Here is a 13721-nt window from a genome sequence, read left to right on the forward strand (position 1 = left end):
TTTGTTTCAAAATCTAATTCCAAACCGAGTGAGACTAATATACAACACGGAAGATGATTCTGAGAGAAGCCTTTCCAGTCTGATAGAAGAACTCCAGGCGTACATGGCACGTTGTTTTATTCTATTAGACATGAATGAATGAATGAATGAATGAATGAGCATTTTACACACATTATATTTGTTTGTGTGTGTGTGTGTGTGTGTGTGTGTGTGTGTGTGTGTGTGTGTGTGTGTGTGTGTGTGTGTGTGTGTGTGTGTGTGTGTGTGTGTGTGTGTGTGTGTGTGGGTGCGTGCGTGTGCGTGTCTGTGAAATGCTCATTCATTCATTCATTAATCTAATAGTCTAATAGAATAAAACAACGCGCCATGTTTTTCACCTGTATTTTGATCCGGACCCCAAACACTGTGGGTCAACAGCTGATGAAAGGCCAGTTTAGAGCTGTTTCACACTAAGTAACGGTATAAAGTGAATATCTCATGAAACAACCCATTGATGAATTATGTCAACAGGGAACATTAGTAAACATTGTCAGCTCTGGGTAAAAGGTCAGTCAGTCAGTCATCTTCAGATTACCACCGCTATATCCGCCGCAGCGGTTCACGGGGAGCCGGAGCCTATCTCGGCGGCATAGGGTGTGAGTTGGGGAACACTCCGGGCACGACGCCATTGCACCGCGGAGCCACACACAAAGATATAAAACCATGCACACACACACTCATTCCTACGGGCAATTTGGAATGGCCTGGGTAAAAGGAGTAGATTGATAATTTTTATCAAGTGAATCTGTTGATCAGATGTATAGGTGATGAAACTGACACAAATGAGACCACAGACCCCCATTTGGTATGGACATTGTTTTTTTATGCTTTATAATGGAAAGCATATAAAAATGCATGGCAAAAATAATCATACACTTGTGTTAATTATGAATAAATTAAAGCAAATTATTCTCTCTTTTTTTTGAGACGCCTTGAACTCCCTGAAGGACCTCTGGGGGTCCCTGGACTTCATTCCATCAATCACTATTTCAATTCACACTGCCGGTGCTCCCGCAGCCCAGAACTTCCCACTCGATTAACACTTGACTACTACCTTTATAGGCAACAGAATTTTAATGATATTGATACATACGGTTGATTTTCAACTGAACAAAAGAGTAGTTCCAGTGAAATCATATAGTTTCAGTCCAATATACAACTAGAGAAAATAAATCATCCATCTGTACTGTACACCAGTGACATCTGTGCATTTGTTTTCACCATTACAGTTAGGTATTGATCAAGTTTTACTTGAATTCCTATCTGCAAAGTGAAAATTCGGGGGGAAAAAAGGTTTCAACAATCACACTATGAAATGCAAATGAAAGTGCTAAGCAATTTTGAAACACAAACCTTGCTATACCATGTTAAAATCTTGTTTCAGTTCAGAGGAAAAGGGAAAAAGATAGCCAAGTCTTAAAGTGCATATATTGTATACTGTATTGTATAAAAAAATCAATTGTCATTGACTAGAGCTCTTGAGGCAGAAAAACGGATCAGAGGATTTTTTTTTTTAAACAAAAAAAGAAAAGTGAGGAAATATCAGTGTTGCTGATCTAGCTCTGGCAGAGGCAGAAGCCCCTTGTTTGTGAACTCTGTCAGATGACAGTGAAGGTCTCCAATAAGCAGTAGTGCTGGTGAGCAGCCCTCACTGAACTGTCTCTTCAAAAAGCAGTCGCTTCACATCCTCTTGAAAGAAACAAGTGCCACTGATAGCTATTTGGGCCTTCTGCCCTAATTGTTTTCCATGCTCTGCTGACTCTGACTTCCCCATCAATCTGTTCAAGAGCAAAAACAGAAGTAACATAACCTTCGCTTTAAAGGTACTTGAATCCAGTGTTGCTTCCTCCAAACGAGTAAGTAAGACTTGAAATGAGATATGGAGGTAAAATATGTTCATATTATAAGCAGCACCTCCAGGGTGGGCAGCAGCAGCAGCACAGCTGTCGCAATGGGTTTTTCTTTTTGTACCTGGCAGCCAACTTGAATTTCTCATTAGAAGCATCCACATAATCTTGTGTCCTCTCCACATTGGTTTGGATGTGTTCAATGAAGGCTCCTTGTTCCTCAACCAGCATGAAAATGTCTATAAACAGGTCCCTGAGCTCCTTCATATTGTTCTCAAGGCTCAGCAACTCCTTTCAAAAGAGAGGGATAATATGATCAATACTCTAGATTAGGTAACAGGGACATTAAATAGCAAATCAAATCAAATCAAACTTTATTTATATAGCAAATTTTCATACATAAAAAATACAACTCAAAGTGCTTCACAAGATAAAACATGATAAAATAATGAAACATATTCTGAATTTCCCTTCAGGGATTTTAACAGTATATAAAATTAAAAATTAAAAAAATTTAAATTAAAAACATACAACAATAAAAAGTGACACATATAGCCACCCCCACCCCGAATCACACACACACACACACACACACACACACACACACACACACACACAGACACACACACACACAGACACACACACACACACACACACACACACACACACACACACACACACACACACACACACACACACACACACACACACACACACACACACACACACACACACGTTGTTTGAGTGCTTTAATATCTCGTTTTGATTGGATGGCTTACATTCAAGACTGCTTGACAAGCTTTTCCCCTAGAATTGGAGTATCCATTGGAACCTTGTATTTGACATGTGTCAAACTCAAGGCCCAGGGGCCAAATGTGGCCCGCCACATCATTTTATGTGGCCCGCGAGAGCATAAAAGTTCAGAGTGTCTAAAAATAAGTAGGTCGAAAGTGTGCTTTGACCAAAACTACATTTTCCACAATGCAGTAATCAAGCCTATTTGAACTCTGACAAAACCGTTTTGAACAAAGTTAATGTCCTAACTTGTGTTTGATGTTACTGTGATGTTATTTTTCTTAATTCACTTGGATAGTTTTGATCCTTTATTGATGGAGTTCTGTGGGTTTCATAACCTGACAGATTAAAAGGATTTATGTTATAACACAGCAACAAGCAAACATATTTTTTCTTCGCAACTGCAAATGTTTGTAAGTTGAATAAGTAACAAATTCAGTTTTTTAACATTAAGGAGTAGTTACATTTACTGTAGTTACATTCATTAGGTACATCTGGCCCTTTGTGGACAGCCGTTATGCTAATGTGGCCCTCAGTGAAAAAGAGTTTGACACCCCTGCATTAGAGGTTGCAGAACCAAAACCATAAAAATATGTATTCTAATTTTTCATTCTATTAGACTCTTTATCAGATAGGTAATCCTTTGCATAATCACACTTCAAGATGCACTGCTTCACTACATTGCGTATTTTGAATAGGTAGTCACGTGATACCATATGCACATGCTATTGGCTGACAGCATTCATGTGTGTGGTGTGCTCCGACTCACAGTTCCTCCTGCCACTTTTCTTTAATACAAAAGTGCTTTAAACAGTCTACAAGAGTGTGGGAAAAGGTAATACAGATATAAGGGGGTTTCATATCAGTGTGGGAAGGGTTCATAAACACTTTAATTACTGTAAATAATAAAATTAATGGTTTGTCGTTATATGCAGAATATTTCATGGGTGGTCCTGGAATGCATTAACCGAAAGTAACAAGGGATTACTGCATAGTATTTTGTGTTTCAACGTATCTTTGTTATTACCAGTATGTGTCAGCTTACTGGTAACCTGTTTGAAATGGTGTTAGCCAGATACTAATTTCTTTGAAATTACCTGTAGGCCTATGCATTATTATTATCATCCATACGGTATCTTTGTCCTACCTTGTGTCGCTGTTCAATCTCAGATAGTTGTGACCGCGTGATTCTGGAATCATTGAGTAGGTTCTCATTAAAGACCTCCCATTTTCCTGTGGTCACCATCTCATTAACCTCTTCCTCCGTCACATCCCTTCCAGATACCTCCAACTGCCGGATAATGAAGTGCTTGCAGCGCTCCTGCTTGGTCAGCAGACCTTCATTATACTGCAGCATTACCTGGACATAATTTTAACAAAATGAAATGATAGAAAGTAAGACAATGAAGGCAAATGAAAAATGAAAAGACATTTAAGTCCCATTTATTTTGGCTTTAGTATAATTACAGCTTGGTTCCCTTAGACCACTCATCAGGTCTGGTATCACAATGGAAGATATACACATACATTTGCTGCATTAAATTCATTGAGTGCTTCCAGTTGACTTTATTCACAATTTTTTATCATTTGAAAATGAATATTTTCTGTTAAGATAACTTTCAGCAAACAAACACAAAAAAAATAAAACAAATAAATTCTGCATAGAGGAGTGATAGAATTAACTTCCCAACCTGCTGGAACTTGCGGTATAGCGCTGCATGCTGGGAGCGTTGAATCCTCGTAGCAACAGCAGTAGGCCCATGCTGCTCCTCAGTCCTTTCGACTTGTTTCACAAGACCCTCTAAGCGTCGATGGAGGCTTTCAGCCTGAAGCTTGATGTCCCGGGTTATGCTGCTGTCTTTTTTCATCACACTAAAACGGCGCATTGTTGCCACCAATGTCTTTTGCTGCTGGCCAAACTTAAGGACCTATTTGTTGCAGGCCACAAATTAATATACAGACACTGCATCAAAAGTCAAGTTTGGAGCATTAGAATAATTGAAATGATGAAGATGAAAAATGGCAAGTAAGAATAATAAGGATTAATGCAACAGCAATACAGACTGTACACTGGATATGGCAGTTATAGCACTTCAAAAGCACTTACAAAACAGTAAACAGTAAAATTGTGATAAAAATTACATTCTGCAATGTCAAAAAAATAATACAACACTAAAAAAAAAAGTACCTCTGTCTCCAAGGATGTGATGTCATCTCTGATTTTCTGGGCCTCAGACAGGAAATTCTCAATTATTGGCTCCTCTTCAAACACTACAGCCTGTGGCGTTATGACCTCGACCACCACAGAGTCATCGACATTACTCTCCACTGAAACAGGTTGAGCATTCTCACTCGATGCCTCGGAAAAGTCTTGCGCTCTCTGCTGCAGCTCTCCCAACCGATCTCTCATTCTGAATGAGCCTCCAACCAAAGGTGCCTCCTCAGGGCACTCTGTTATTGATGTGGTCACAGTTCAGGTCAGCGCTGATGAGGGAAAGTTAAAATGAAACAAAAACATGGAACTACAAAAATTCTTTTAAGTGAACTGGCTCGTCAAGAGACCGAACTGTAAGGAGAGCAATTGCCAGTCTAGTCAGACAAACAGCATGTCTTGGTTTACGCAAATTAATTCAATTACTATTGTTGACCATTATTAATTTCATAAAAATGGATTTGCCTTTTCAATACTGCGTCATTTTTTCCCTATTATCATGACCTACATTTTTGATACTGGTAAAAGGCATATTCTCATACTTGATATGTGCACTGTTTAAATGGACAGATTGAGAATTTTCAAATGTGTTGAAAATAGCTGTGGCCACAGCAGAATACACTGAATAAAGTTTACCCATCAGTGACACAACTAACTGACTCACCCAGGTCATGTCTCCTTATGTTTTATGTGTGTATTTCTGTTTTATTTTGTCACTTGCCTGCCTATTCAGACTCCCTGCTGTTTCTGTGATCTCTTGCCACTGGGATTGTATCTGTGTCCTGATTGTTATTGCCTGTGTCTGACATTCTTGCCTCCTACTGTATTTAGTCTTAGTTTTCTCCTTCCCCTCTGTGCCAATTCGTGGTGAAATTGTCATCTAAGCCTTTTTTCTGTGTGCTTGGCTTCTCAGGTTGTGTTTATGGACCACATTTCTGCCTACTGTAAATATGGATTTGTCATTACCTATGGAGAGAACCTTATGCTTGAAATAATAACAATTCTCAATCCTATGCTCTCTGAATCATGCTTTTCGATGTTATTCTAAGTTAAAAAAAAAAAAAACAACCTGAATGAAAGTGACAATGACTGTATTGGCAGCAAAAATAAATAAATGAATAAATAGATAAATAAATAAATAGCAAAGAAAACTTGGTCCAGAGGGCATAACATCCCCCAAACCTGCTTTAAGTACTCTGCTACATTTGAATGAAAATTACATGAAAATTGGAAATACAAAAAAAATTGACATAAAGGCTCAATATGTAGATTCTTAAGTACAATTGCAGAGAACTATGTTTACAGTCTGCACTAAGCATCACACTTATTGCAATACATGGGGATATAGCAATGAAACAGGAGTTTGATGGTATTAATCTTCATAAATTAGCAGAAGTTTCATTAAATGCTACTTTGTAGTTCTGGGTGTATTTAATAAAGTATGCAGTAAAGTGAATTTGGATCCCAAGTTCTCTGAGTGCAAATCATCAGTTTCTTACATGTGGATGATGTGATTCAAGATTGTGTAAGATAACAAAAGATGTTGACAGTTAACATTTTTCTGATTAATATTTGAAACCTACTGACTGGATATATTTACTGTAGGTGTTTTGATATAGCAACCAATGACTGCTCTTTTATCAGCAAGCCCTCTGGATACCCTGGGGACACAGCTGCAGCTCATGAAAACACACCAAAGTACACTGCTGTGTCCAGCATAAATCAAAGACTGATCTGTGTTTACTTAAGATATTATGAATTCATTTTACCTGATATACATGTCTTATTAACCATGTCTGCACTGAGCACTGACATGTACTGTATGTTTTCAACTACCTTATATGAGAAATAATATGAGCAGAAAGATAATCTACAACATGACTCAAATTGACTGGAGTTCCATTTCCCACGAGAATTGAGTGGGTTGTTTGTGTTCAGTGGAAAAGTCGGCAAAGAAAAGCAAAAACATGTCAAGATATCTCAGATTTTAAATATAAATACAGCTTGAAAAGGTGACCTCGATAAAAAACAACACAGTATGTCATTTCTGATACGTCCTACTTCTTGCTATTTAGAAAATAAGGTATCTTGACCAAAGCAGCTGAATACCCCAAACATGTCACTTTTCTGGTCCTCTGCAGCCTATAAGACCAGTCAAAGCAGTGAACATAAAGGTGCTTATGATTAAACTCTTTGACATGTTAAGTTCATTAAATTCCAAATTCCAGAACCTTAAAATGCACATACCAAACTTTTGAAACTGCCTTAGCAACATGGGGATTGGGTTTTAGAGGCACTTAACATAATCTTTTGGAAACACATGATTGTGCGGAAGGGGGGACAGAATGTTGAGATGCTGAGAAGTGAAGCATTTCAAATCACAGACTATCCCATTCCTGGATAGATTTCAAACAGGAAAGATCCTAGTGTGTGTGTGTGTGTGTGTGTGTGTGTGTGTGTGTGTGTGTGTGTGTGTGTGTGTGTGTGTGTGTGTGTGTGTGTGTGTGTGTGTGTGTGTGTGTGTGTGTGTATGTGTGTGTGCGTGTGTGAGGGAGAGAGAGAGAGAGGGAGAGGGAGAGGGAGAGGAAGGGCTGGTTTTGTAACTGATAAACTCTGATCTTAAGACCTAAAATCCCTTGTTTTCCTGGCTGGACACTTTTTCTCTACCTGCTATCATATGCTTTGCTTGGAAACAACTGAAATAGAGTTTACAAAGGCGAGTGGCCTACAGTAGTTCTCTGATATACAGTTTTGCTTACCAAAAAAAAGTACAGAGTTCTTCCTGATACCCATCTGCTCTTCTGTCTGTGTTTTTGGAGTAAACATTAAGTTACTCTGCATGCAGGGGGGACAGTTTGGTTCCCCGATGGCATCAGTTAATTTGCTGAGCAGAATGGATTCTAACACATGAGTAAGTAGCCCTATTTTATTCATGTTCAGAAAATGCTTTCCATGAAAACAACAAGCATATGACAGTAAAAACCACAACACAGATCAGACTGCATGATTATCAAACGTATGTCTACAAACTTGTTCAATAATCTCAAAGCGCAGCACAAAAGACATTAACATTCTATCTAAAATGAAGATTTTACCTCAGGGCTGTCAGCAAGAGATCACTGAATACTCCCATTCAGTGTTGACCGGTAATGTAATCCAAGATTAGGTCACATGCTTTTTTAGTAGCCTATCGACATCTTCAGATCTTCTTATATTTACCTCGACATTACCAGCTGTCAGTTGTAGAACTGAAACTTTTAAAAAACAACCTATCTCTCACCTCCTCCACATTTTCTAGGACAGTTACAAACACAAGAAGGGAAAGTTTTAAAGAAGTCTGACTGACTCAGTTTCAAGCACCTCCCAGTGCTTGAAGACATGTCTAATAGCGGCCAATAAGAAAGGAGCAGACTGGATGCCTATTTACTTACAAAGAAATGAAATGGGAGGGAGAGACAGCAAGTAGAGCAAAGTGAGCAGCCCTTAGGGCTGATCCTGGGAAGGAAAATAAAGTTAAGTAAATAGTGTATTGTGTACATTATGAAGGCCAGACAATGGCCCTTTGGATAGGGTGTAAACCAGGGCGTTGTGGTTTCGAATGTAAAAAGTTAATTTCTACATGGAGTTTTCTGTATTTCTGAGGTAAATGTGCCTGTATCATTGTCATTAGGTCCCTGTAACTCTTCATCAACCAGGTCCATTTTCGATATAAGGAAGTAAATACTGGCTCTTGAGAGAGAAAGAAGAAAGGGGGGAGTAGAGAGAGAGAGATACTCTTTTTACTCTTTGAAAAAGAAGAATTTGTAGGGATATAATTCTGACCACTTCCGCCAATATCTTAAAATGTTGAAGCCTGATTACAGTGTCTGAGTTTTTTTATTTAAAGAACAATTAACCCTTAATGTTTGCAAGTCAGAATGATTGAGTTTCCTCATGACATCACTTAACAAGTAATAAATGATTTCCAGTGGGAGAGGTGGTGTGGTGCTCAAAAACTTATGAATAAATTAACAAAGGCACATTAACTATATGATGACTATGCAGAATGCTGTTGGCAAAGTTTTATCTCTGCGATACCAGGTACTACTCTATTATATTACTCTGTTGATGATGGTGTGCTGACTATGAGTCATCCATAATGGAGATATTATGACAACAAAAGGAAACCGGTTTTCTTTGTCAGATTTTCTTCATCAGCCTCACCGGATCAAATTACCCTGTATGTAACAGTTTCCTGTGGATTTTTAATTTCTTTATTGTGTCCTGCAGTAATTTTAAAGAGAATAGGTTGAAAAACTATTTCTTTGACTTTGAGGTGAAGAAAATCTCATCCTAATATTTCTGTTTGTGTCCAATCAGTTTATAGAGCTCCATTTAGCAACAGCAGCTAAGCACATGAGGCATTTTTTTTCCTGCTGTTGGAAGCCAGACAGGTTTATTTCTTGCCCTGAAATATGTGCTAAAAATGCAAAAAAACCCAAATGAATAACTCTTAAGCCAACACAGGCATTTGGAGAAGAGTGAACTTTCTACAGCAGAGCGAACTCATGATATATACTGTATATTTATGTACTGCACATATCCATTTCCATTTGGGAAAGAACAAATGGAGACAGAGCGTTTAGATAAATCTAAATCTTCTGACTGACTGATCATCAGCCTTGTCTCCATCTGCCATCGGGATGTGTCTTTATGTATGAAGTTATCATACAATATCTGTAGGCTAGGACTGTACAACAGACAAATTTAGCAACAAGTCATTATGTATAGTTCGGTATAGTAAAAAGAAAGAGAAGATTAAGAAGGAGTATTTAGCACAATTAAGATGCTTCAGATGCTGCTGCACCTGTTCCCCTCCCCAGAGCCCACTAGTCCACAGACTTTGACTGAAACCAGTTCAAACTTTTTAAGTTACCCTACTCATTAACATACACACACCAAATACACACATGCAAACAAAAAAAATAGCAGCACTACTATAGTTTTTTTTACAAAATGACAAAAGAGGCTGGTACTGTACTTCACTGTAAAGAATGATGTTAATTAGAATTGCTTCAGATACAGTAAAGAGTGTGTTAGCTTCTCTTGGTCATTGTGCAAAATAGTGATGTTTTTCCTCACAATGCAGTTTCTACTTTCTGGATATTGTATAGGCCCTACAGCACAGTTGCAGGTTGTTCACTCCTTATTAATTACATCACTTTGAAATTAGATTCATTTCACCAGGTGAATGCTGGTGAGCCCTCAATGAATAGAGGAAATAAAATCATGTTCACCTACTTCTAGAAAAAAAATATCAAATTATACTGAAGTTTGTGTGAATGTAGCATTGACATACATATTTCAGAGGTGAAATGAAAGAATACTTTAATTCGAATTACCTTTATTAATGTAGCACATTCCTAAAAACTTTTCAAGCCAAGTAATAAAACCAACCACAGAAAAATTAAAAACAAATAAGATACATATATACAAAAGTTTTTATCAAATAATCAAGTTACTGTAGAATAAATAAGAATAAGAACTGCTTCACACTTGGCTACGAACCGCTCCAGTGAGAGTTGGAGATCATGGCTTGATGAAGCCAACAGTACCACGTCATCTGCAAAAAGCAGGGACGCAACACTGAGGCCACCAAACCGGACACCCTCAACGCCTTGGCTGCGCCTAGAAATTCTGTCTATAAAAGTTATGAACAGCATCGGTGACAAAGGGCAGCCTTGGCAGAGTCCAACTCTCACTGGAAACTAATCAGATTTACTGCTGGCGATGCGGACCAAACTCTGACATCGGTCGCGCAGGGACCAAACAGCCCTTATCAAGGGGTTTGGTACCCCATACTCCCGAAGCACCCCCCACAGAACCCCCCGAGGAACACAGTGGAATGCCTTCTCCAAGTTCACAAAACACATGTAGACTGGTTGGGCAAACTCCCATGCCCCCTCAAGGACCCTGCGGAACAGTGGATCAGCTCCGCAAGATGAGATCTGTATTCTGTAATTATAATTTTTTTATTCTCTGATATGACAAAAGCAACATTTAGATCAGTTAGATCTCCTTCTAGCATAAAGCTCCATAGATCACCAATTATTTTTGATGTACTCCATACCACCTACAACAACCTGGAAGTCCGTCAATAAACTTTCTATCCTAGTAGAATATCTGTGGTGCACTGCTGGTACTTAGACTTAACATTATGTTAGGCAGGTTTGAAGTTGACTAATTTCATGTCAGAATATAAAGCCGTGCATTTAAGTAGACAGAAAAGCCTAAAGAAAAATGGTTGGCCTGGTGCTCCCTATCAGTATGGAAATCCATAAACATCATTCAGGTCTCCATAGCTGGCATGTTAAGCTCTAAATATAGTACCAATTTCACAGTCATAAATATTCCCTTCAGCATCTTGATGCTTTTTAGTTTGATACTCAACAACTACCTGTGGTAAGACTACTCTTCATCTATTCATATAAGACTGACAGGACAAGGTAGTAACCATTTTTAACTAAACAATTATGCTGGTAGAAATTTGTCCTCGAATGGACAGAGAAGAAAAGGAGAACAAGGAGATAAATGAGTGAAGAGAGGGGGGCGTCAGAGGGGCAAGGATAATGAGGTCAAAACCATTGCCATTATGCCAACCAAAAAGATTAATGCTAAGGTTGGTAGCCTTGCCTACAAAAATGAGGCAATCAGATACATGAACTGTAACTACTCCTCTCTGAGGTTGTATGGGTTTTTCCTATGGTAATTTAGGTTCGAATTTACGGTTGAGAGGAGCTTTTAATTGCTCCTAATAAGTCTCAGAATGTTCACATTTTGCATACTATAAATTCTGACACTATGTGATGGTTTGCTGGTTTATTGTTTGTATACTATGACGGTGACAATGCTTCACTTCCGTTGACTAATACTATAATAAGCATCAGGGAGTGGGCAGTAGGGGGCATCCTGGTCCCAGAACTCCGACCTGAGCAAGCCGTTGGTTCCTGTATCAGAATGACCAGAATGTTGGCATCCTGGTGCTCAGATCCCCGGATGATGTTGGCTGCTGATGTAATTGCTGGAGCAGAGTGGCTTGTACACTGACAAGCTGGAATCTTGATGACATTTGCACCAGCCTCAAGAAAAACTGGTGCTGCTGAAAGATACTGCCCCTTACACAGCAGACTGAGGAAATGTTCACCAAATACCAAGATTTTATGGGGGAAAGCAAGGGAATTTCAACATTAATTTTGTGGCGCTCACAAAGACTGCCATCAACCACAATATGCAGTTTGGTTATGTTTCATTTAAGTTTGCACTATCTCTCATAATGCTACAACTGTGATCCCACAGACATTTGACAGAATTGATTAAACAAACATCTGCTACAAAAACATTTCTGTTAATAAATATTTGTTCTCCAGGATATGGCTCACCTAAGCCATGAGAAAACATGATGAGGGGGAAGGGATGCTCAAGGAGATGTAGTCCTCATGTTGTCAACTGTAACACATGCCGTATGTGTATGTTAGCAGGATGTGCACATATACAGATACATAAAGGTATCTTAGTAAGTCCAAAAATTACCCTTGAACAAGCTTCCTTCCCTGTGTGTGTGTGTGTGTGTGTGTGTGTGTGTGTGTGTGTGTGTGTGTGTGTGTGTGTGTGTGTGTGTGTGTGTGTGTGTGTGTGTGTGTAAGTGCGTGTGTGTGTCATCACACACACACATATTTTGATATTTTAAAAATCTGAAAATATGGACTTAAAGCAGTTTGTAGACTTGCTCGATAGAAGGCTTGTTGTCTCATGTAGGTTTTCACTTTCTTTACCTGATAAGAAATACACAGCTGCGTTTTTAACCTGTTTACTTAATCATTGTTTCAGATATTCTTAGTCCCCTTCTGTATAGAAATAACTACAAATCAAATTTTTTTGTCAACTGCTTTTTTTGTTTTGTGGTAATTTGATTAAGAAGAAACCCTATACGATTAATTTATTTGCAGCCTTCACTGAAGACAGGCCTTATACAAAACTTCAATCACAAACCATTGTCTTTTCCCTAAGGTGAAAATTCACCTTAAATATTTCCTTCAGTACAAAAAATTTGTCAAAGTCACATTTGACAGTTTGACAAATTCACAAATCTCCCGTAATTTATTTTTTTTCATATTGAATTCAGTCTTCAGCACACCTGCTTTAATTTTTTAATTAATTCTCAAACACCCCCCTCTCAAAAAAATCTGTGTGTGTGTGTTTGTGTGTTCGTGTGTCCGTGCGCGCATGTGTGTGTGCATGAGGGTATGCTTGTGTGTGTGTGTGTGTGTGTGTGTGTGTGTGTGTGTGTGTGTGTGTGTGCGCGTGTGTGTGTGTGTGTGTGTGTGTGTGTGTGTGTGTGTGTGTGTGTGCGCGTGTGTGTGTGTGTGTGTGTGTTTGTGTCAAATGTCTCTAAAAAATCAAATCCCACCATTTCATCAATCATGACAAATGCCACACCTGGGATTGGTTGTTGTAAGCTGCCATTTCCTGTCTCTGGGACAATTACAGTAATTGTCATTGTCACAGTAAAGTGGCGATATTCTTCAGATCCTTAATATGACAATATCTTCGACATTGACAGTTGGGGTAGGGGTGGGGGTGATACAACACTAGTTATCTCAGTCTTATACCGCATGCATTCAGTTCCCCAGAACACACACACACATACAGAGAATCTCACACAGACACATAACACACAAACTGGCATGTCTCCTGACTGCAGGCCACCCCTAATCGAGATGGAAGAGCACTGTGGTAGATCGAAATGCCTGCAGATGACAAGGTGGAAATGGATTGGCTTGTGTGCCCTT

General features: G+C 38.8%; 1 protein-coding gene across 2 annotated transcripts; it reads right to left on the bottom strand.

Annotated features, from left to right (window-relative positions):
- Positions 1-292: 292 nt before the first annotated feature.
- stx19 (syntaxin 19) lies at positions 293-8190 on the bottom strand. Of its 2 annotated transcripts, XM_068329597.1 has the most exons (6): positions 7989-8190; positions 4870-5165; positions 4373-4609; positions 3829-4041; positions 2011-2177; positions 293-1817 (listed from the first exon to the last, which is right to left on the bottom strand). In XM_068329597.1, exons 2-6 carry the CDS (start codon positions 5089-5091, stop codon positions 1688-1690), a joined length of 969 nt encoding a protein of 322 aa, XP_068185698.1. In that variant the 5' UTR covers positions 5092-5165; positions 7989-8190; the 3' UTR covers positions 293-1687. The 2 variants fall into 2 exon arrangements, with proteins under 2 accessions (XP_068185698.1, XP_068185699.1); XM_068329598.1 differs by having other exon boundaries at positions 293-2177.
- Between the last annotated feature and the right edge of the window lie 5531 nt (positions 8191-13721).

The sequence above is a fragment of the Antennarius striatus genome, chromosome 12 (assembly GCF_040054535.1).
Source record: "Antennarius striatus isolate MH-2024 chromosome 12, ASM4005453v1, whole genome shotgun sequence".
NCBI lineage: Eukaryota > Metazoa > Chordata > Actinopteri > Lophiiformes > Antennariidae > Antennarius > Antennarius striatus.